At 36.2% G+C, this 23263-nt stretch overlaps 1 protein-coding gene across 2 annotated transcripts in view; it reads left to right on the top strand.

Annotated features, from left to right (window-relative positions):
• The window catches only part of LOC149203914 (riboflavin biosynthesis protein PYRD, chloroplastic-like), a 68932-nt gene extending 53197 nt beyond the window's left edge, over nt 1-15735 (top strand). Inside the window, exons 3-4 of one of the 2 annotated variants that reach the window (XR_016253985.1) lie at nt 14163-14923; nt 15069-15735. Coding sequence is in view for 1 of the 2 variants with exons in the window: in XM_089403613.1 (XP_089259739.1) it covers nt 14163-14844 (682 nt within the window). In the remaining variant the exon portion in view is untranslated. Of the gene's footprint in view, nt 1-14162; nt 15043-15068 lie in introns of those variants that run through there. The other variant, XM_089403613.1, reaches the window with a different exon arrangement.
• The last annotated feature ends 7528 nt before the right edge of the window (nt 15736-23263 follow it).

Below are 23263 nucleotides of genomic sequence, written 5' to 3'. Positions count from 1 at the left end.
TATCATCATCATGTAAATGTTTTAGCTTCTATACTGAATCTTTGTCTATATTTCATTTTTTGTGTGTAATTCACTAATTTGTTGTATTTTTAATGTTTTTCTTCAAGGGTCACATGTTACATGTCAGATACTTGTATTTTCATGTCTTCTATGTCTTGTGTCATTGTGTCAAGCGACTTAGCTTACAAAAGTTAATATCAACAAAGGATTGAAGGCTATCAGAGAGGTAAGCAAGGGATAGGTCAACAATAAGTTTTTAGTGGCTAAAATGCACAAAATAGCAACAAAAGCTTATGAAATCATCCCTAAATTTGGTAGTGAAACATGTAATAAATGATAGATTTTGCTTTTAAAACATTAATAAATGCAATTCTTACATAAAGGTCAATAACATACAGGCATAAAAATGCTATTAAATGGATATTTGATGAAACCTTAATGCTAGCTCCCATGACAAGGAGAAAAGATAGAAATTTAGAGTGATCAACACAACAAGACTAGTGCCTTTATTCAATTGGGAAATGGAGTCAAATAGGTCGTGATTAAGGTAGAAGGAACTTGGATGAAGAAGGGTGGAAGACAATTCACTTTCCTTTGACATCAAAAGGATCTTGAAGACTTAAGGAATGAGTTAAAACTTGAAATCCAAAATGGTCACCAGGCATCTATGAGCTCTGTAGATAAAAAAGATGCCAAATTGCTAATTTGGATCTACTAGTAAAGGAGTTGCAAAAGAGCAATGTTGATATCAATGTTTTCAAATCGGAGGCCCTTGATGTGAATGAGAAGCTAAAGCTAACTTAAGAAGAGCTTTATCGGAATTTGAATTCTATTCAGGTTCAACACAATTTGTTGAATAACTTTTCTCAAACAATCACTCAAAAAGAATTTTAGCATGCATAGGTGCAAACTAACTTCAATAGATTGCTATCATGGCAGTCTAGACAAAAGATGGTTCTAGATTCCCTGTCTAGAATCTTAGAGAGTGATAAATTGAAGATCATGATTGCATTGGACATTTGGAAACATAATCTCAAACGCTTTCAGAATTTGGTTAAAGATGCATAAAAACACTGCGCTACACTAATTGATGGAGCTATGGACTTGATTATTGACTTTGATATGCCCTAGTGTCTAGTTCAATGTTACTTGGGAGCGGGAGCGAGAGCGGGGAGCGGGAGCGAAAACGGGAGCGGGAGCGACATTTTCAGAAGCTCCCAGTTTGGGAGCGAATCTCGGAGCGTTTTATATATATATATATATATATATATATATATATATTTTGATAAATATATGTCAACAAAAACATGTAGAATAATGAATTAGATATAAAAAACATAAAAAAACATAGATTGATCCATATAACAACAATCATCTAGAAGTTATAATTTTTATCAACCATGTCCACAAGTTAGTAACATAGTAACATACAACATATTGAGTCTCATGATTCATCAATCTTAAAGTTTCAAGCTTTCAAAATTCAATATATAACATTTATCATCATTGATCACCAAAGTTGTATTTGTAAGCTAAATGTAACCATTACAACAAATAATATCTAACATGAAATGAAATGAAACAACTTTCAACTTTCATGAAGCATCATATTCATAATTCATTACTAATGAGTTATAATTGCCAACTTCAAACTTAAATTGTCATATATTGTTTAAAAAAATATCATAATAAATATGAAAGAGTCAATAGTTATAAAAACTACTAGAAACTAGAAAAGAGAAGTAAATCTATTATCTATTTCTTATGCTTGGGCCTCTTGCCACCACGAGAAATGTCTAATTTTTTAGTCTTGTTGGAAAATCAGGATCTTTGTCATTAATATCACCCTCTAAGCATTAATATCGAGAGGCATCTTTGTCATTACCTCTGTATCTGTATAGGGATCTTTGTCATTAATATCACCCTCTAAGCATTAACATAAGATTATCTGAAAAATCATAGCATGTCAAGTCAAGATTTTGTTTGAGTGATGCATACATTTTTAGGAGGGTCATGATAGAGGAGTTCGACAACCAATGTCACTAACATCAAGGTACATAGAGGGATTGGTGCTCTTGATTAAATACGAGTTCCATACCCTAATACATGACAAAATTCAATGGAAACATTGCAATCCCCCAATCCTGAAATCCTGAAAAACTGATAAGTCTGCTCGATTTTGAATGAAATCTAAAATTCTACTTTTTCCATATGAAATCCAATGAGGCGGAAACCACTCTCAAACATCCTGAGTCATTTCATGGTAATGTTAAAAATTTAAGTAAAAGTGACATTCTCCTTAATCTTCATTTCATTTTCATCCTTTAAGGAGAATGTCACTTTTACTTTAAGAATTTAACATTACCATGAATAGCATATCAATACTAGGGACATAGACTTGATCATTAAGCTTCCCCACTCAAAAATTATTTGTTTCTTTAAAAAAAATTGCATTTCAAACATTACTACAAAAAAAAAACTGCAAAAAAGGCAAAACGCTCTCGAAAAGGCAGGGAGCGAAATTGTTTTTAGGGAGCATGCTCCCGACCCGCTCCCGCCTGGAGTGCAAATTGGGAGCGGGATCGGGGGGGGGGGGGGGCGCTCCCCCGCAACATAGGTCTAGTTCATGGGTGGAATCATTAAAGGAGATTCATGTATTGCAACAACATCGAAAGGACCTTGAAGACTTAAAGAATGAGTTAACACTCGAAATCCAAAATGTTCAGCAGGCATCCATGAGCTTTGCAGTTGAAAAATATGCTCATATTGCTAATTTGGAACTACATATAAAGGAGTTGCAGAAGAGCAATGTTGATATCTGTTACGAACAAAGTTAGTTTGTGCTCTAATACAAATGTTATGAACAAAGTTTGCATATTCAGCTCTAATACCAATGTAACGAACAAAGTTTGTACTCTGCAATAATCTTTAGAACACTTGGTACACGAAGACATCCATTGAGGATAAGAAATATATATATATATATATATATATATATATATAGTGTATAAAATAGTTGATATGCGATATGATTGTTACAAATGAGGGCCCACTTATATACTTAGGCAGGTGCCCCTTTGATAGGTCCCTATAATACTAGTGATTACCCCATTACTATTGTAGTTGTATCCCTTATTAATATTGTTGTGCCTCTATTGTCCCCATATTTTTATGCCGTGCCCCATAGAATCCCTCTATTGTTATTTTTGTGGCTTTATATTATTATTGTTAGGTCGGCTGAGTTATATTGTGACTCCTTAGACTCCTATATATAGAAATGAGGTTTTGTCATTTCAATCATCGAAGAATTGCTCATTTATGTAATGTAAAGGAGGTTGCCCCCTCGAAGAGGTTGAGTTCTAAGGCGTTGATCTATCTTTTCTATTTTTTTCTTGAGCTGGTTTCATAACATTTGGTATCAGAGCTTTGGATTCTAGGGTTTCGCTGCTCCAAACAGGTCATCGTGGCATTTTCGCTATAACTTTTTTTCTGCGATGTTTCAGAAGTTAAAAAAAAACCCCATTTGAGAAGAAATTACGCTGAATCTCGGGTCCGAATTTCAAAGCTTTTCGCGCTATATTTGCGGAGATATGATCTGAGGAAGTTGGTCTTTTTGCAGACTCCTGAATTACATTCCAAACAGGTGACCTGGGGAAAATCATCATAACTTTCTTTCTGAGCATTGGATTGAAATTTCGTAAGAAGGTACAGAAAGAGGACGGACTGTAGTTTCTTGTATATATTTTTCAGAGCCAAAAGTCAAAACAGTGACTCGTGGCACGTCGTACAAGTTCGCTCTACTGAACTAGTCTATAATCAGGTCACTGTGGGAGATTGTGCATAACTCTTTCTTGGAGAATCCAATTTGGATCAGACTGGTGGCATTGGAAAGAGGACACAGAGGGCTACTACAGGTCGCAATTTCAGAATTGGATGATCCGAAATTACAGAGATACATCAGATTCAATATCAGGCTCCTACAAAGTGAAAAAAGGTGTGTAGTTTTTTTTAAAATTTTTGCATAAGCTTGGTTTGAAAAATTAGTTTGAAGGAATTCAAAGGGCATAGTAAAGCATTATTATCGGTAATTGATGCCCCGAGGAAAGAAAATGCAAACACCTAGTAGGCAACCTGAAAGCTCTAGCATGACTCATGAAGAAGAGGAATAAATGTAACATGATATATCAAAATTACGAGACCAAGTGCAACAAGTGTCACTTGCACAACAAGGAACAAAATCTAAGATGGATGGTTTAAAGAAAGGCGTAGAAGCTAAGATGGATTGTTTAAAGAAAGGCGTAGAAGCTAAGATGAACGACGTGGAAGCTAAGATGGACGATTTGAAGATAGATTTGAAGACAGACATGGAAGAATTGAAGATAAATATGAATAAGTTGCTACAAGAAATGGTCACTAATGGTGAAAGGGTAGTAAAAGAAACTCATGATGAGAACAAAAGAAATGTTAATCATGATTCCATAGACTCTAATGTTGGATCGAAGACCCACCATATTCCAAAAATCGATATGAGGAAGTTTGATGGCAAGGATCCCACAACCTGGATATTACAGATGGAGCAATTTTTCGATCTCAATAATGTGTAAAACACACAAAAGGTACGTATTGCAACTTTATATTTGGAACCAAATCAGTTTGTATGGTATCAATGGCTTTGCTCTTGTAAACAAATTATCACTTGGGCAATTTTTACGGAAGAATTGACAGCACATTATGAGGATACAAAAAACAACACTTTTTTTAGCCAATTGATAAGTCTCAAACAAAAGGGTTCAATAATGGAGCACATTGAGGAGTTCCAAAAATTGAACATAAGGGTAAAAAATATTCCAGAGGAGCATAGGATTGATGTGTTCATAGGGACTTTAAAGGATAATATCCAACATGATGTTCGCCTTTGGGAACCTGATTCATTAGAGAAGGCATTTAGGTTAGCAAGAAAAATGGAAAGCAAAATTATGGCAACCAGGAAGCATACCAGTCACAACTATAAAGATGGAAGTGTTGTTACCCCTAGCCTTCCACAACCTATAAGGTTGACACCACAACAATTGGAAGAAAAAAGAGCAAAAGGGCTTTGTTACAGTTGTGATAGCAAATACACTAAAGGTCATAAGTGTGCTGAGAAGAAATTATTCTACATAGATTGTGAAGAGGAAGAAGAAAAGGAGCAAGAAAGGTCAAAGGAAGAGGATATACTCCAGGAACAAAGCCAAGATAAAGAAGAAATGAATCCGACCATATCTTGTAATGCATTGGCGGGAATTACCACTCCTCAAACCATCAAGATAGAAGGACAAATCAAGAAGAAAAAGGTAATAGTGTTGATTGATTCAGGAAGTACCCACAATTTTATTCATTGTAAAGTAGCAAAGGAATTGAATTGCTTCCTATATCCAGCACCAGAGTGTCAAGTGATGATTGCAAATGGAGGAACAATAAATTGCTCTGGAAAGTGCCATAATATCAAGCTATCCATGGGAGAATATGTATTGACTAGCCCAATGCTTTCCATTCCAATGGGAGGTGCTGATGGCTACAATCCTTGGGTACAATAGCTTTTAATTTTCAAGAACTTTTCATGAAATTTTCTGCGGAAGGAAAGGAAGTTGAATTAAGGGGTATTGCAGGGAAACCGGGAAAGATAATCAGCTCTAACGGTATGAAAAAGCTTCTAAAAAAGGAACAAAGAGGTGTAATTGCACAATTATGTTCGCTAGATGTTTCCACATCGGAATCATCTATTTCTCCAGATCTCCAAAAAGTCTTGGACAATCATTCCAAGGTATTTGAGACTCCCAAAGGTCTCCCACCTATTCGTGATCATGATCATGCTATTCATCTGATTTCAGGAAGTGTTCCTCCAAACATCAGGCCGTACAGATATCCCTATGCCCAAAAGAGTGAAATTGAACGTATGGTTGCAGAAATGCTAGAGGCTGGTATAATTCAACCTAGTCAAAGTTCTTTCTCTGCTCCAGTAGTATTGGTGCACAAGAAGGATGGATCATGGCGCATGTGTCCGGATTATAGGGAGCTCAACAAGCTCACTATTAAAGATAAGTTTCCCATTCCTGTCATTGATGAATTATTGGATGAATTGCATGGATCAATTTACTTCACCAAGTTGGATCTTCGTTTAGGATATCATCAAATCAGAATGAAGACTGAAGACATTCCAGAAACAACATTTAGAACTCATGAGGGTCATTATGAATTTTTGGTCATGCCTTTTGGCCTTACCAATGCACCTTCTACATTTCAAGGTTTGATGAATTCTATTTTCAAACCCTTCCTTAGAAAATTTGTGTTAGTATTTTTTGATGATATACTAATCTACAGCAAGTCTTGGAAGGATCATGTTGAACATGTTGACAGGGTGCTACAACTATTGGAGGAGAAAAAATTATATGCAAAAAGATCCAAATGTTTCTTTGGAGTACAAGAGGTGGAATATCTGGGTCATATTGTATCTCATGAAGGAGTTAAGGTAGACCCTAGCAAAATTAAAGCCATTAAGGAATGGAAAATCCCCACATCCATAAAGCATCTGCGAGGATTTCTCGGGTTGACAGGGTATTATCGCAAGTTTGTTAAGAATTATGGGAGAATAGCAGCACCTCTAACAACATTATTGAAGAAAGATGCATTTTCATGGACTCCAGAAGCAACAAAGGCCTTCGAACATCTTAAAGAGGCAATGTGCCAAGCACCGGTCTTAGCTACACCGGACTTCACAAAAACCTTTATTGTGAAATGTGATGCTTCAGGAAATGGAATTGGTGCTGTTTTAATGCAAGATGAAAGACCCATTGCTTTTGAAAGTCGTCCAATCAAGGGAAAGTTTTTATACAAAGCTATTTATGAGAAGGAAATGTTGGCAATACTACATGCACTTAAGAAATGGCGACCCTACCTAATGGGAAGACACTTCAAGGTAAAAACGGATCATGATAGCCTTAAATACTTTTTAGAACAAAGATTATCCTCTGAAGAGCAACAAAAGTGGGTCACAAAGATGTTGGGTTATGACTTTGAAATCATCTACAAAAAAGGGAAGCAAAATGTGGTGGCAGATGCACTCTCAAGAAAGGATGAGGATGTGGAAGCATTGTTGTGCGCCATTTCTATTATCCAACCAGATTGGATAAATGAAGCAAGGGAGGAATGGAAGAATGATGAAGAAGTGTGGGCACTTATTCGAAAGTTACAACAAGATTCCAGTACATCTGATACATTTAGCTGGCAAAATGATTCGTTATGGTACAAAGATCGCTTATACCTCTGTAAGAATTCCCAACTCAAACAAAAGATTCTTATGGAATTGCACACTTCTCCCTTAGGAGGGCACTCAGGATTTTTAAAAACTTACCACAGGGTTAAGAAGGAATTTTTTTGGGATGGCCTTAAATCAGATATTCAAAAGTTTGTGGCAGAATGTTTGGTTTGCCAACAAAATAAAGTTGAAACAATTAAGACCCCGGGTCTATTACAACCTTTATCCATTCCAAGCCAACGTTGGGAGGAGGTTTCAATGGATTTTATCACAGGTTTACCCAAGTCTGAGGGAAAGAGTGTCATCATGGTGGTAGTTGACAGACTTACCAAGTATGCACACTTTTGTGCATTATCACATCCATTTAAAGCCAGTACAGTTTCTACTGCATTTATGGAAACAATTCAAAAGCTACATGGAAACCCAAAGATTATTGTAAGTGACAGAGATCCCATTTTCACTGGAAATTTTTGGACAGAATTATTTTCTTGTCTTGGTACTCAGTTAGCTCATAGCTCATCTTATCATCCTCAATCTGATGGGCAAACTGAGATAGTAAACAAATGTTTGGAAGGATATCTTCGTTGCTTTGTATCTGATAAACAGACACAATGGGTCAAATGGTTGCCTCTGGCTGAATGGTGGTATAACACTTCCTTCCATACAACAACAAAAATGACCCCATTTATGGCACTTTATGGATATCAGCCACCATCCATCACATCATATTTAAGAGAAAATTCTAAGGTTCAAGCAGTGGAACATCACATCGAACATCAACAACAAGTCCTCCAACTCTTAAAGGATAACCTCGTGTTGGCACAGAATAGAATGAAACAACAGGCAGATCAACATCGCAGCGAAAGAAGTTTTGATGTAGGTGATTGGGTATTCCTACGGCTACAACCATATAAACAAATGTCCCTCAAGCAAGCTAAGAAGGATAATAAATTATCACCAAAGTATTATGGTCCGTACAAGGTGTTGCAAAAGATTGGTACTATGGCATACAAATTGGAGCTTCCTGCAGCTTCTCGAGTGCACCCAGTTTTCCATGTTTCATGTTTAAAGAAGGTTATAGGCGACAAGCTCCCAGTTCAAACAATATTGCCAAAACTTGACGAGGAAGGAAAAATTATATTGGAACCGGAAGCAGTCACAGAAACAAGAACTCGACAGCTACGAAATCGATCAATTTCGGAGTATCTCATCAAGTGGAAGAACTTATCCGCTGAAGATTCCACATGGGAGGATGAGAATTTTATACAGAAGCATCCAGAACTACCCAAGCGTTGAGGACAACACTTTTTTGAAGGAGAGGGGCATGATAGGTCCCTATAATACTAGTGATTACCCCATTACTATTGTAGTTGTATCCCTTATTAATATTGTTGTGCCCCTATTGTCCCCATATTTTTATTACTGTGCCCCATAGAATCCCTCTATTGTTATTTTTGTGGTTTTATATTATTATTGTTAGGTCGGCTGGGTTATATTGTGACTCCTTAGACTCCTATATATAGAAAGGAGGTTTTGTCATTTCAATCATCGAAGAATTGCTCATTTATGTAATGTGAAGGAGGTTGCCCCTCGAAGAGGCTGAATTCTAAGGCGTTGATCTATCTTTTCTATATTTTTCTTGAGTTGGTTTCATAACACCCTTCATGAATGGTCATGTCCCCTTAGGCATGCCTCTTCAGTACTAATTATTATTTAATCAATTATTATGGTGACTTAATTGTTTATTTATATATATTTTATTCATAATAATATCAATTTTTTCAAAGAGGAGGTCCTTGATGTGAATGAGTAGCTAAACCTGGTTTAAGAAGAGTTTTATCAAAATTTGAATTCTATTCAGGTTTCAACAAAATCTATTGAATAAATTTTCTCATACAATCACTGAAAAAGAAATTGAGCATGCATAGGTGCAAACTAACTTAAATAGATTGCTATCATGGCAATCTAGACAAAAGTGGCTTCAAATTATTGTGAAAATTTGGCTAACCCCGAATCCTATTGCAACAATTGATGTTAATTCTTCTATTTGTTAATTTAATTAAACAAATTATTTGTTGTGTGCTATGGCAAATATCGAAACAAATACATTGCAACCTTCACAAATAAAATACTGCAGAAGAAATAAAAACGCTGGAAGAAATAGATGCACACATACAAAATACATTGTTATTTTTGGACAAAGTCCCCGGAAAAACCCAACTCGGGAAAACTGGTGCAGCAACTGAGGGTTTTAATATTATGCAGTAGTGAAAATCTGAGTACAAACTATGGATGCCCAAACTGGCTATCCAAATAGAGGAAAACTAGCAAAAATAACTAGTGAGGAAAATTCCTCACTCCACAGGCGATTCAACATTGACCTCAGCTCGAAACTGACCCGTCCCTTGCTACCTCTGCGTCAACCTACACAGTCACTGCGTCCCTCTAGCTTGGAACTGTGTCACCTCTCATTGTCTCGTCAGCTGCTGTTTGGAAAACTGATTCTCCCGGCCTCTGGAACCTCTATCTAGCTTATAGCTTTGAGTCTCAACTTCACCCCAACAAAACGGAAATCTCCTCTAGAGGGCTTTGCGCTGCCTCTTTGTGGCAATCACTGCTTCTCTGCAATGTACTTACCGGAATTGGAAAAGCTTCCTCCGACCTCACTATCTCTGCCCCTCTCTCACTGCTTCGATCTCACTGAATCACCTTTGACAACTGAACGCTGCTACTCTAGAGATCGATTTCCCAGCAAAATCAAATGCTCAACTGATTTGGTGTGTCTTCTCCAAGCCCCATCGACTTCTTATAATCCTCCGTTGAGACTTCAACGACCACGATTAAATCTTAATCGATGGCTAGGATTAACTAGAAATCGATCCATGTACTTTTCTAGGACATTCTCACCATGACTTAATTTATTCTGATTAATTAGTCATATTCTCTAAGTTTAGACTTAGGAAATATTTAAAAACTGATTAATAATCTAATTAAGTCGTCTCTAGGTGGAATTTCCAGAAATGATTTATGGGTATTGGAGAATACATGTATTCTAGCCTCTCCACCAAATTTCGTGGCTAGAACACATCCGATGCTACATAAATCAACAATTACATGTCTAGAATATCTAAGAGTGACATACTGAAGACCAGGATTGCATTGGACAACTGGAAACATAATCCCACATGCTCTTAGAATCTGGTTAAAGATACACAGAAAGACTACGTTGCACTAATTGATGGAGCCATGGGTTTGATCATTGACTTTGATATGCTTAGTGCAGTTCATGGGTGAAATGATTAAAGGAGATTCATGTATTGCAAATGTATATAAACAGAGAAAATGTGCTGCAGAATTGATCAATGAATTGAATAGAGTTGACATTGTAACGACCTATCTATAAATATAGAGAACGCAAGAATAATAGTAGGCATACAATGCATGCATATGATAGCTACATATGCATGTGTCGCATACACCGCACTAGTATTTATATACTAAATTAACTATAAGTACTAAATATCATGACACTTCTTCGAATAGAGGTTCTACTCATCCATCAACACCCATATTGCTTAATGTATCATGATTAATGGGTAAATACTAAAAGAAGGCTATATAAATTATATATTTCAGATTATTAATAAAAATTATATTAATAAATTAATAAAATAATTAAAATATATATATATATATATATATATATATATAAGAAATTAATTAAAAGGGGTACTTAGTATAATTTTATAATCTTTATAATAAAAGGAGTACGTTCATAAAACATAAAGAAAGACAATTTATTAAATCATAAAGTATATATATACGTGACCTTAAAAGAAATATGGGAGATGATACGTGACATGGAAGGGTGTCACCAGGAGACTAAGTAGTGGGCTGCTGGTGGAAGAGCGGCCACTGCCAAGAAATCCGATAAAACCACCGAGCAAAAGTTTAGAAGGGGGCCGGGAGGAAAGGTAAAGAACGAAAGAACTGAAGGAGGAAGAAGATCATAAACTAAAATTATCCACAGGAAGAGCGCGGATTGTTTTGAGGTTCTGGGCACGAGGAACAGTCGGTTTCAACTCAGAAGCTTACTGGACTAAGTAGCCAGGTTCTGCGCAGTTTGCGTGGGTGGATTCGGTCTTTTGGTAACCGTAGCAGAGTAGCTGGAGACATCATCAAACGCAAGGGCATAGGTAGGTACCTTCAACAGTTCTGTTAGTTAAATTTGTAAGACTTCAGGAAAATAATTACAGGTTCAGAATAAAATCTCCTTTACTGTTTTACATCTGTTTTACGGTCCTGTCAGACATGGAGTTGGTTAATCAGTTGCTTGCTCAATCACAAAGCTGCATGAAAATCGTGAATAATGCCTCCTCGAAGTTGCATGGCGAAGTGCTGAGTGTGGAATGAAAAGTTTTCGATTGTGAAATTTCTGTTGAGACAGTCTCCATTATTAATTTTTCGAATCATGAACATCCATACTCAATGGAAGGATTACGTGGAAGGATCAGAGAAAAACAAATCTCCTACGCTAGAAGAAATCCCACAATTTTTTTTAAAATTTTCCTTTTATTTATCTTTTATTATTTTGTTATTCATTTTTCAGCTAAAACAACTACTATTTGTGTTTTCAGTTATTTTTAATTTGTATTTAGGAAATCCCTTCAAGTTGTAAAGGATTCACATTTTTTAAAGAAAAGTTTGTGCACTATTGTACAAATGCTATTTTTGAAGAATTAAGAGCAAACAATGATGTTGATCATCTGTGTTTGGAATGCATTGTGTGGTACTGTTATTCACTCAATTCGTTTGGTATGCTTGATGAATGTTACAACTATTTATTTTTCAACCAATCTTTATTATTCATGATTTGATCTGTTGTTGCACTGTTGTTAACTATCAGATATATTCATAATTCTTTCATTGGTTGATTTAGTAACACTGTATGAATGTTGTAGTGTAATATTTCTTCATTTAACTATTTTCATGAATGATATGTTATCTGCAATTTTTTTTATAAAGACTCTTTAGAATAGATGAACTATTTCTCTTTTTGAACAATCTTTCCTACGTAATTCATATCTTGATAAACCATGCTCCTGGTTAGAATTAGATCAACTAAATTCATTTAATATATGCAATTAAAATATAATTAGTTTTAGGTTTAAGAAAAACTTTCATTAAGTCTCCGATCAAGGAGCAAAATACCTTCACTGGAAACTAGGCCCACATGTCGTTGAGGACCACCATCCCAAACAAGTATAGGTCTGATTTGTGACCTTGATCGGGCAGTTTCTCGCATTGTTGACTTGGACAACTTCTGAGAATTAAAAATCTGGCGCTAGAAATATGCATGAAAATATTTCTGCATATAAATCTTTTAGGTCCGAAAGGCCCTAATATAAAGCACTTAAAGGCCCTATTAGGTGCTTTCAATCTGAAGAGGAGGAAATTGGAATTATTCCTAGGCCGACCCATAGATCAGCAGGTGCAAGCGAATAATGGTATGGTGGGCATTTACTCCATAGAGAATGCCACTGTTTGTGTATCAGTTATGAAATACCATCATTTTTGAGCGTTATAATGTCCATAGGGAGCAATCGTGGGACTTGAGTTACCCCTTTCCTAGGCCTATTTTTACCACCCTTCTTTTGCGCCCTTTCTTTAATGATTTTCATTTCCTTGCATAGCTTGTTCTACAAGCTTGATTTATGCATTAATTACCCTTTAAGGATGAAGCAATTCATTGGTCATTAGGGCTGGGATATCAAAGTTCCTTTCCTTTGATTTTCTCATGCATTTTCTAGGAACTGGGTGAGGGCTAATGAGGGGGTAGAGCTCAGTCTAGGCTTTTGTCCACACACTTTCTTTATCCCAGCCAATATTTTGCATTTATATTTATGGCTCATGCTTTTTCTTTTTTTCCTACTACATCATCCTTTGAGGGCAAATTTCCAAACCCCTACTCAAGAATGAGGAAATCAGAGAATCCATACTGGTCATAGATAACAATCAACCCAAAAATTGGGACACCATGGGTATGCACCATCAATCAGTGCCTTCTATTTGTGCCCCTCGTGGACAATGGAAACAAAGGCCTCAAAGAAGGTGACACGGTCACACTAGACTAGGAGCAAATGGTAACCACCAAGGTAAAGCATGGGAACAAGAATACAACCGAAAGCGGTCAATCATCCAATTTAGTTCGTGATTCATACTAATATGTCCTTAAACATTAAATGAAAGCACTTGATTACAAAATGATTAATGTACCTTATAATGTATGGTCCACCTTCATCTGATAACTAAGCTAGATGTCACAAAGCATTGACTAAAGCATATATGGAGGGCCTTTGAGGCTAGCTATCTGTAGATCACATAAGGCTGCTGGCTGGCAAGCTGAACAGAATGGGAGAAAGCTTTCTCCTGCTGGTCACCCAATTGGGTGGGTAACAATGCCCATATACAATTGTGAATCATAATATCCCTATTTACAAGTAATCTTACATGAACATATGTTCTTCAATATAAAATAGGTTGAGTCATGAGAATACCTACTTCTTCAACTATATCTTGAATGGTTGAGTTTAGGTTATTATATGGTCAAATTTCATTCCTTCGTTATAGATTATTGTGAATGCAATGTTTGACTTATAAACGTGTAAAATGTTGTAAATGTTCTTCAATCTCAAATATATATGGCAATATCAACCATTGATAATGTCAAATAAATCTTTTCAGAAATAGAAGTATTTATTAATTGATTGACGTCTATGTTGCAATAATAATTCAACTATTGTTTTTGGTCCATAAATATACAGTCCTGTTTACCATTTCACTGTATTGATGTCTTCTGTTCGTGTAGGTGCTCAATGTCACTAGATGGTGGCATGTTGGATGTTCTTGGAGATGGTGCAGCTGAAGAAGGGGGCTACTACTCTAAAATGTTACAACAATATGATGGTGTAATTGTTTCAGATCAAACTCTGTATGATAACCTGAAAGTTGTTTCTTCTGAAGCTGGGGCTCAGCAGCCACTTCGAATAGTAGTTACTCAGACACTTGACCTTCCTATTGATTCACTTATTTTCAACACTGACCTTGCTCCAACCTTGGTTTTAGCAGATGAGAAAGCTATCGTAGATAATCTGCAGACTGCTGGAAAATTGAATGGTCAAACTATGGACATGCTTTTGAGACAAAAAGGGGTGGAAGTTGTCATCCTGAAGAAGCTAGAAATTGACTCGGTTCTTGATATCTGCAGTCAACGTGGCTTATGTTCTGTTGTTATTGATTCTAGAGGTTTGGCATATGCTGGTCTAGATATTGGCAAACAGGCTTTGGAAGAGGAAGTGGTTCAGAAGCTAGTAATAGCAATTTGTCCAATGATATCTGGTAACAAGCGAACTGAATTGAATTTTGATATTCCTCCTGCCCAATTGAACAGGCTGACAACAAAATTGTCAAAGGGTGTAGCAGTGGTTGAGGGATATTTTCCAGTGAAACATGAATCTCCGATCACTCGCGAAGGGTGTAGCAGTGGTTGAGGGATATTTATTATTTTCCAAGATACTTTCGTTGATATTGTGTAGCTTGAGAGGAAATTTTGTCAAAGGTGTTTACTTGGTAAGCATGCAATGTGCTAGCACATGTAAAATACAAATATTCAATTCAGCATGATCTTCATGGAATGTTTTAAAAGAATAAAGACAAACTTACCTGTATTACTGTATGTCATAACGTTGTGATAATATCTTTTCTATAACTGCAGGTTACTGCTATGAGGTAGAGTCTCAACTTCATCTTGGTAAACAAACAATAAAATTGAATGGTTTCTACGATGATATATTTTCATGGATGGAATAACATCGAACATTGGCTAATGATATCTTCTGGAGTTAACATTGGATGGAACCCTATAGGTATTTCAAGGACACCACAACTCTACAACATCGACAGTTTTGAGGTATCTTGTTTAAGGATATGAAGTAACTTGAACTGTGGAAGCTCATGCAAGTCATCCACTAGGGAGATTGCAGATCATATTTTACTTCAAATAATGAAGTCTAGAATGTCTAAAGCTTCTTCTGTAAGAATTTTAGCTCTCTACAGTGCTCTTCTCAAGTGGCCATTGTCAATTCCCATGCTTATGTTCATGATAACCAAGATAAGGCTCTAGGTTATTATTGATATATAAAATGATATTAGAAAACGGAATCGTATCACGGATTACAGTATTGTATTGAAAATTAAAAGAGTGATGGGTGGCTGAAGTTGTCAAACAATTCGGATAGTTGCTTGGTCAATTTGATTTCGTATTAAAATTATTCAATATGAAAAAGAACAAGGTCCGGGAAGTGGGGGGATTTGGCCTGGGCTAGATGGTTTGAGAAGCAGGGTGGCAGGTTAGGATGGGCAGGGGTCCTTTGGTCTTTGCCTGGATGGTTTGAGCAAGATGAAACATCAAGATTAGAATGGGGATCTTAGATATAATGGAAATTAACTGTATCCAAAATTAGTCATATATTTACTCTTTATATGCCAAATATACAATCTGTTATACAAAACTAGCTTAGCTCAAAAAAAATTGAACACGATAAACTTTGTGTTACTATGATTATTACAAGTTTCTTGTAAAGGAAAAGTTCTAATCCAACTTACCTGTCAATTGGATGTAGTTTGGGTGGTTATGAGGAATGTTGTTATCCTCCCCATTTGGGTTCAGTGCTTGCCTGTGACATGTTGATCTCAAAATGAGTATATCCTTGCAATGGCTCCGAGCCTTGTTGCCTAAGAGTCCTCGAGAACCAAAACATGTATATTCTTCATAAACATTGCCACAGTTTAAGGCTATTTTTTGCCAAAATATTCAACTTGTTATTCTTATATTCTGGGCTTGATGGGTGCTAGTCATTGTAAGTGCTTAAAAAACATAGGAAAGATACCAAAATGTAGGGAGATAATTAACTTGTCTTGTATTATTATTATTATTTTTATAAATAAAAAAGCTGCCATGATTTTTATTGATATTATTATTATTCTTCCTTTTCAATCAGCAATTTGATTTTTTGCAAGCGTCATGTGGGAATTGAATGACCCAATTAAGTGTTAGGGAACCAAGAACACCACCATCTAGGTCAGAAATGACTTGTTTCCATATCGGGTAACATCTAGGGAAATGATCAAGAGACAATATAACAATTGACTCAAAAGCTTTTTTAAAGGAGTTTTTGAGTAATTTTCGAGGAATTTTGATTTGTGGGGAATGAGTTTTCTGCAACTCAGTTACAGATGTTTGGGAAAGGATTTTTGGGTATTGGTATATAATTTAATTAGTAAATTTTATAACAAAGTTTATAAACTATAATAATTTACAACAAATTATTTAATTTTACCAGTCATGGGTTTATTGGATTAGGAATAAATTCAGTTCTTTAATAGAAAGCTTAATTTTGAAAATTTCAATGTTCAAAATTTCACTGCAACCTTAATTTTGACCTTAAAGTACAATTAAAATAGTGTCCTCAATTGTAACATTTTGTCTATCAATTTATGAGTTTGTTATGATCTTTTCACAATCAATTCTCTCTTTTCCACTAGTAAGTCACTTTTGATCATTATTTTTTCCATGCTAGAGTGCAAAAGATATATTTTTTTTTCCATGGGAAAAAACCATAATTTTATTCAACTTGAAGCAAAGAACAAAATTACATTTTGTAGATGTATGCATTCAGTAAGATAAGCCTCTTGGCTTATGAGCAAGAAAAAAAGAAACTGGAAAAATTACATAAAACCTTTCGAATTTAGGTGTGATAATAATCACATATTTTTTTTTTGGACCTTTTACCACCCCCTTGTATTGGGATCAACTAGAACCATTGCCAAATTAGTTCTCATTGTCTTTGGTGGGAGTTCTTTGTCTAAGTTTGAGCCGTCATAAACATGAGCTCTATTTGTACCCCCGCCCCGTTTTTGATGTCTGCCTCTTTTTTCTGCTGTTGTGGTGCTTGGATCTCTTGTTATTCAATGCCCTGTTACATATGGGTTGTGTTGCCATTCTGTATTGGGGTGCACCCTTTGCGTGGTTTGTAGGGTTCTCTGTGGTTTCTTCTTCTTCCTCTTCTAAGGGGTACTGATCAAAAAACTGTTATCCTTTTGTTTTACGGGTTTGCCTCTTTTTCTTTTTTGGGATCTTTTTTGCTTGTGGGCATGTGTTCTGTAAATGTTCTATTTAGTAACATATTCGTTATCTAAATGTCGTATTTCAATAATCCAACAATTGGGTCCACTGAACATTTTTATGTCTTCGCTATATATGATTTGGAAGGCCTTTTGCCAAGGTCTATTTCTACACATATTGTAGTGAAGATCTATTTTTGCCAAGGTCTATTTTTACACATTCTAGCCATTTCTTTTTTCTTTCGAGGTACATCTTTTTGAATGATCACGAGGTGTTCTTGATTTCCTCTAGAACCTTGTGGTGCTAGAAAGGAAGAGGGAGGTTTTGTAGTTTCACACATATCGACATTGTTGATACCACCATTGTCGTGGCATCAAAATTTGGGAACCATGGGGCGATGAAGAGTCCAACTCTTCCGACCCATCATTTAGAACTTTCTCCAGATCTTCCTGAGTATCAAATTGAACAATAAAAAAACCTTTGGAGCATAAGTAAATATCGTAGTTTGGGGTCTAGGTTGAGAAGACCCATTGGTGTAATGCATCAGATTTAGGCTAGAAGCTGTTGAACCTGCAAATCACAGTGCTAGATTGGAGTGCAGAAAAAAGATGGTTTGTCTCTGGTAGATTGACCTCCATGGCAAGCACTTGTTTCATTTGTTCTACAATGTAAGGTCCTGGGTTGTATTGAGGTGGATCTAAAGGTTTGGAACCCTTCCCTTGCACCACATCATTGTAGGAGATAGATCCACCTAGGTTTTTGGATCCCTGTGCACCGCCGCCCAACCTCGGATTTAGAGATATAGTGGGACTTCTTGAAATACAATAGTTTTGTAGCTGAGTTGGATCCTGAAGCTGCGTTCCTTCAAAGAGAAGGTGTTGTATATTTGCATGATAACCCAACTGCTTCTCAATTTTCTTCTTTAGATTTGCCACTAAATCCAAGCCCTTGACCCAGAAGATGAAAGAGCTCCCATTTAAGGGCTTAATAAAAATATGGAATTTCTCTCGATTCACCTTGTCCCTCTCTCCATATGACCCGAGACAGTGAGCACTGGGGGAGTTTTTTGGCAGATCTACACTATATGGGAGATTGTCGAGATTGTAAGTGCAAAGATCTTTGCATTCATTCCAAAAGACCCTGAGAGATAAGACAATTTTGGCTTGTTCCACTTCCTTGACGCAAATATGCACATAGTTAATGGTTTTCATATCACGGGAAATGTCTAGCAGGCCCATATCGATGAAGGGAAGTCCCTTGCCATAGAAAAGGATGCCCGCCGCAACAAACTTGGGCTTAGAAAAGACACGTAATGATCAACCTATTGAAGATTGGGGTAACTATGGGATGACTTTCCCATGAGACACCCAATTACCCCAAAAGAAGCCCATCTTGCCCCAAAAGAATTCAAATTGGACAAAAGAAATATTATTTCGATACTCCTATTATTATTTGATGTGTTCAAATCAGCATGACTCTCTCTCATTATTATATTGATGTGACCAATTTTGGGCAAGCAATTTGGTAAATATATTTAGAAGAATTGTTTATTAATAGGTTGTGGGCAAAATGGTGTAAAGTTCAACTCGACCTTTGTTAAAAGTAGGCAACTTGGGGACAAATTTCCGTAAAAGAGACTCTAATGCCCCCCCTTGTGTCCCATAAGAAATTATTGATCAAAATTATTAATTGAATAAGTATTTATTAAAAGGAGAACAAATATTTGGACAAATGATTATGAAGATTTGAAAAATCTATATTTAGATAATTTGGAAATTTTAAATAATTCCCTCCAAACATTTTGAGTTGGCTTCAACAAAGGTCATATCTTTTGGTCGAAAGAAAATTTATATTTAAAGAGGTTAATGAGCATGATCACAGTATTTCTAAGATCATACTTCTGCAATGACAAAAGAGTGTGGCTCAATTTTGATGACTCACATCCTCTCTTGCACGAATGGCTACAAGAATCTTGACTTGGTTTATTTTTGATCTCTGCAATATATTTGATCCCTATACATACTCGATCTCTACGCTATGTATGGTCTTAGGGCATTGCACAACATATGGTATGGTCTCTCAGCACACGGGCATCGCACAGTCGTATGTCTCTGTGTTTGGCATCGCATGGTCTCAGGGCATCACAGAACATATGCTATGGTCTCTTAGCGCATGGGCATCACACAGTGGCATGCCTCTCTGTATTTGACATCACATGGTCAAAGGGCATCACATAACATATGGTATGGTCTCTCGACACATGGGCATCACACAGTCGTATATCTCTTTGTATTTGGCATCACACAACATATGGTATAGTCTCTCGACACATGGGCATTACACAATCATATGTCTCTCTGTATTTGACACCACATGGTCCCAAGGCATCACACATCATATGGTATGGTCTCTTGGCATCGCACAGTCGTATGTCTCTGTATTTGGTATCACACAATCATATGTCTCTGTATTTGGCATTGCATGGTATCAGGGCATCACACAACATATGGTATGGTCTCTCGACGCATAGGCATCACACAGTCATATGTCTCTTTGTATTTGGCATCACACAACATATGGTATGGTATCTCGACACATGGGCATTGCACAGTCGTATGTCTCTGTAGTTGGCATCAAATGGTCTCAGGGCATCACATAGCATATAGTATGCTCTCAACACATAAACATTGCACAGTCTCTTTGTATATGGCATCGATCTATATTATTCTACAGTATGTATGTCATCTCGATGCTCTACAATATGTATGAATGACACGTTCCTTTGATACACAGTATGTATGTTTGACATCATTATATATATGACAACATATGCAATATTTGTTCGACATTATAGAGCAGTGCATGTTTGGTATTATAGAGCGACATGTGTTTGGCATCATAATGTTGTCTGTATGGTCACAATGGTCTGCATTAAGAATCTTCTTACTCCAGTAATATGTTTTGTATAGTCTTGACTCAGAGTAGTGTGTCACCATATTTGCAGTAGTGGTGTGAACATTATATATTGCAACAATGATAGTGATGTTGCACTAAGTACTTCATGTTGCTGGTGATCTTATTTGTATTCAAATCTTGTTCACAAATGAAGCTGCGAACAAAATCTGTTTAGGCCTTAGGTAACCTGATGTGATGGATAATGTCTCATATTATTGTACTTTGTATCACAACTGAACAATTGATGAAATCTAATAGAAGAAGAAGAATTCTAGGTTTTCTCCCTTGTGTGGTTTTTCCCTAGTCTCCGACCAATCCTGATGTCTCTTTGTGTGCATGCTTTTCTTATTAAGTTCCTTTTTGTTGTTCCTCTACATTATTGATGATGTTGTTTTTTATACATAATTGCGTATGTTGTAATAATGTTATAATGTTGTGGGCTGAATTTAATGTATAAATGATGTAATGCAATTATCTAAAGCAAAGAACAATCACCCCTAAGAAAAACTAACATGTTATTAGAGATGGGTTGAAGAAAAGTTATGGATATCACCCCTATGAAGACACCGTTGATGGAATCAAGTAAAGATGACATAGACCTAAAATAATGCCAGGGTTTGAAGGAAAACCTTGGCACCCTTGTTAGGTTTAAATGGATAGCATTAGATTAGGGTTTGGAAGAAACCCTAAAGTATGGCTTGGAAATGTTGAAGGCTTGAAGTCTTGAAACCTTAGCTTGATAAGTACAAGCACTTGTGCCAGAATCAATATATTTCTAGATTCACTCTAGGAGACAATATGTTGATGGTTGAGGCATCTCCTCCTATATTGATGTCTATTGATGACCTGTGGCACCTCATGATTAAGAAAGGACTTGGAACAATGATTTTGCGAATGGTTGCATTTCTTTTATAAACTCTTGGTGACAAGATCATCAAGAGGGAGTTAATCTCTTCCTTCAACCCTCGTTAAAGATAAGAACCTTCTAGACTTAGTTCTTTATGACACTGCTCTTGTTTTAAATTTATTGTTTTGATTATTGCTTAGCCTTCCTACATATTTGAGCATTTTAAGACTTTTACTTTCTAATGAAGTAGTGATAAGTAGATCCTTCTTAAGGATCATATGGATAATAAGTGGTGCAGGAAACGAGAGATAGTACAGGGAGTACTGGAAGAAGTTGGTGTAGGAAAAAGGAAGTTGGAACATATATGCAATTTGACAAAGCAACTATAGTATGCATTGTTACCGCTGCCAATGCAAACAAATACTTCAAATTGCTAAAGTATTCGAATGTTACAAGGTATGTATAATATATTGTTTCTGTGTTTTGATTTAGCTACAATGTTGGATGACAAGACAAACTTTGAGGTATGACAAGAATATCATCCTCAGTAGTAACTTGATTCATGCATGTCAGTCTCATTCATATGTAATTAAGTTTGATTCTTGATACATGTGATATATTGGTAACAATTAATATGATCTCACTGATACTTGACAAGCATTTGACCTGTCATGTGACCTTGTTTAATATCATGATTTTGTCTAAGATAAAGCATAGCTAGAAACATTGACTTAATATACGGTAACTGGATATTGTTGTCAATACTTGTTTTGAGTATGGTAACCCTGATGGCATTAATGTGGTTATAAGATTGATACTTATGATTTTCTATCCATCTTGTTGATCTTGATAAGGCTTTGATAAGTTGTTACTGCTATGATGACTTATCAACATAGTAATTTTGACAATATGACAAAATGAATGCCCTGATAGCGTTAGAATTTGATGATTATATAATGATTTGATATTGTATGACATTAAATTTTGATGAATGTTTGATGACATGTTCATATGTGATAATGAAGCAACTAATGATGACTTGTTATATATATGAAAGTCTGATGTAGTTTGAATATGTGATTTGACATTTGATATATGACAACAATATGATAGATAGGTTGATGTCTTATTTGATGATGATTAAATAGGCTTCCCATTCAGAGGGAGAAACCCTTGATGAGATCCCAACATCTATTATTATTTTGAGTCAATGAATAGAGACTTTTGATTGGAGATTAAAACAAGTCTTCTGGACTTGGTTTGATGGTCATTTGATATTGTCTTTGCTAACTAATTTTATGAGTTAACAATTCTTTGTTGACAGAACTGGTTTACTCCATGTTGTATCAGGTTCCACCTCTCATATAAAAGTGATTTTGTGACATGCTAATGGATTATTATTGCTAGATTTGGTGGATACCATGATAAGCAATCAATTAGATGGATTCTTGTATGCACTCTGAGCTAGAAAAAGTTTGATCATATATAGCTGGGACAAAGACATCCTCATGAATTAAGATGATGCTGCTATATGAAACAAGCTTAGGCTTGTGGTTACTGCCTCCCTACGTGAGAGGGAGAAAAGATGAATATGGTATTATTTCTCTTTATGTTATATATTTTTGCTCTGACACTTTATGTCCTATATGAACGGGAAAATAGAGAACTGCTGCTCTTGGTAATGCATGACGCAGAGTGATTGAATTCTTCAGTGAGATATTTAAGACAATGCTGGATACAAGCTCATTGATATGTTTATGATCCTCAGAGAGTAGTATGGATTGATGGATGTGACCCTCCTAAGTAAGGGTCTTGACTGATCGAGGACACTGAGCTAGCTCCTCTCCCCTTTTTGAGCTCCCAAGGTGAGGAATTGAGCCAAAGGCCTCCTGGGGTTGAGGGAACTTTGGACAATAGGTGTGCATGACTCGTACTCTTGCAATAGGTTGGGTATCTCCCCTATTGTCAACCATAGGGTGTGTGT

Source organism: Pinus tabuliformis, chromosome 2_1, assembly GCF_031772625.1.
Source record: "Pinus tabuliformis cultivar Carrire ecotype Pingquan chromosome 2_1, CPIR1, whole genome shotgun sequence".
Taxonomy (NCBI): domain Eukaryota; kingdom Viridiplantae; phylum Streptophyta; class Pinopsida; order Pinales; family Pinaceae; genus Pinus; species Pinus tabuliformis.
The sequence above is the reverse complement of the archived record's forward strand: the minus strand, read 5'-3'. Positions and strand labels throughout refer to the sequence as shown.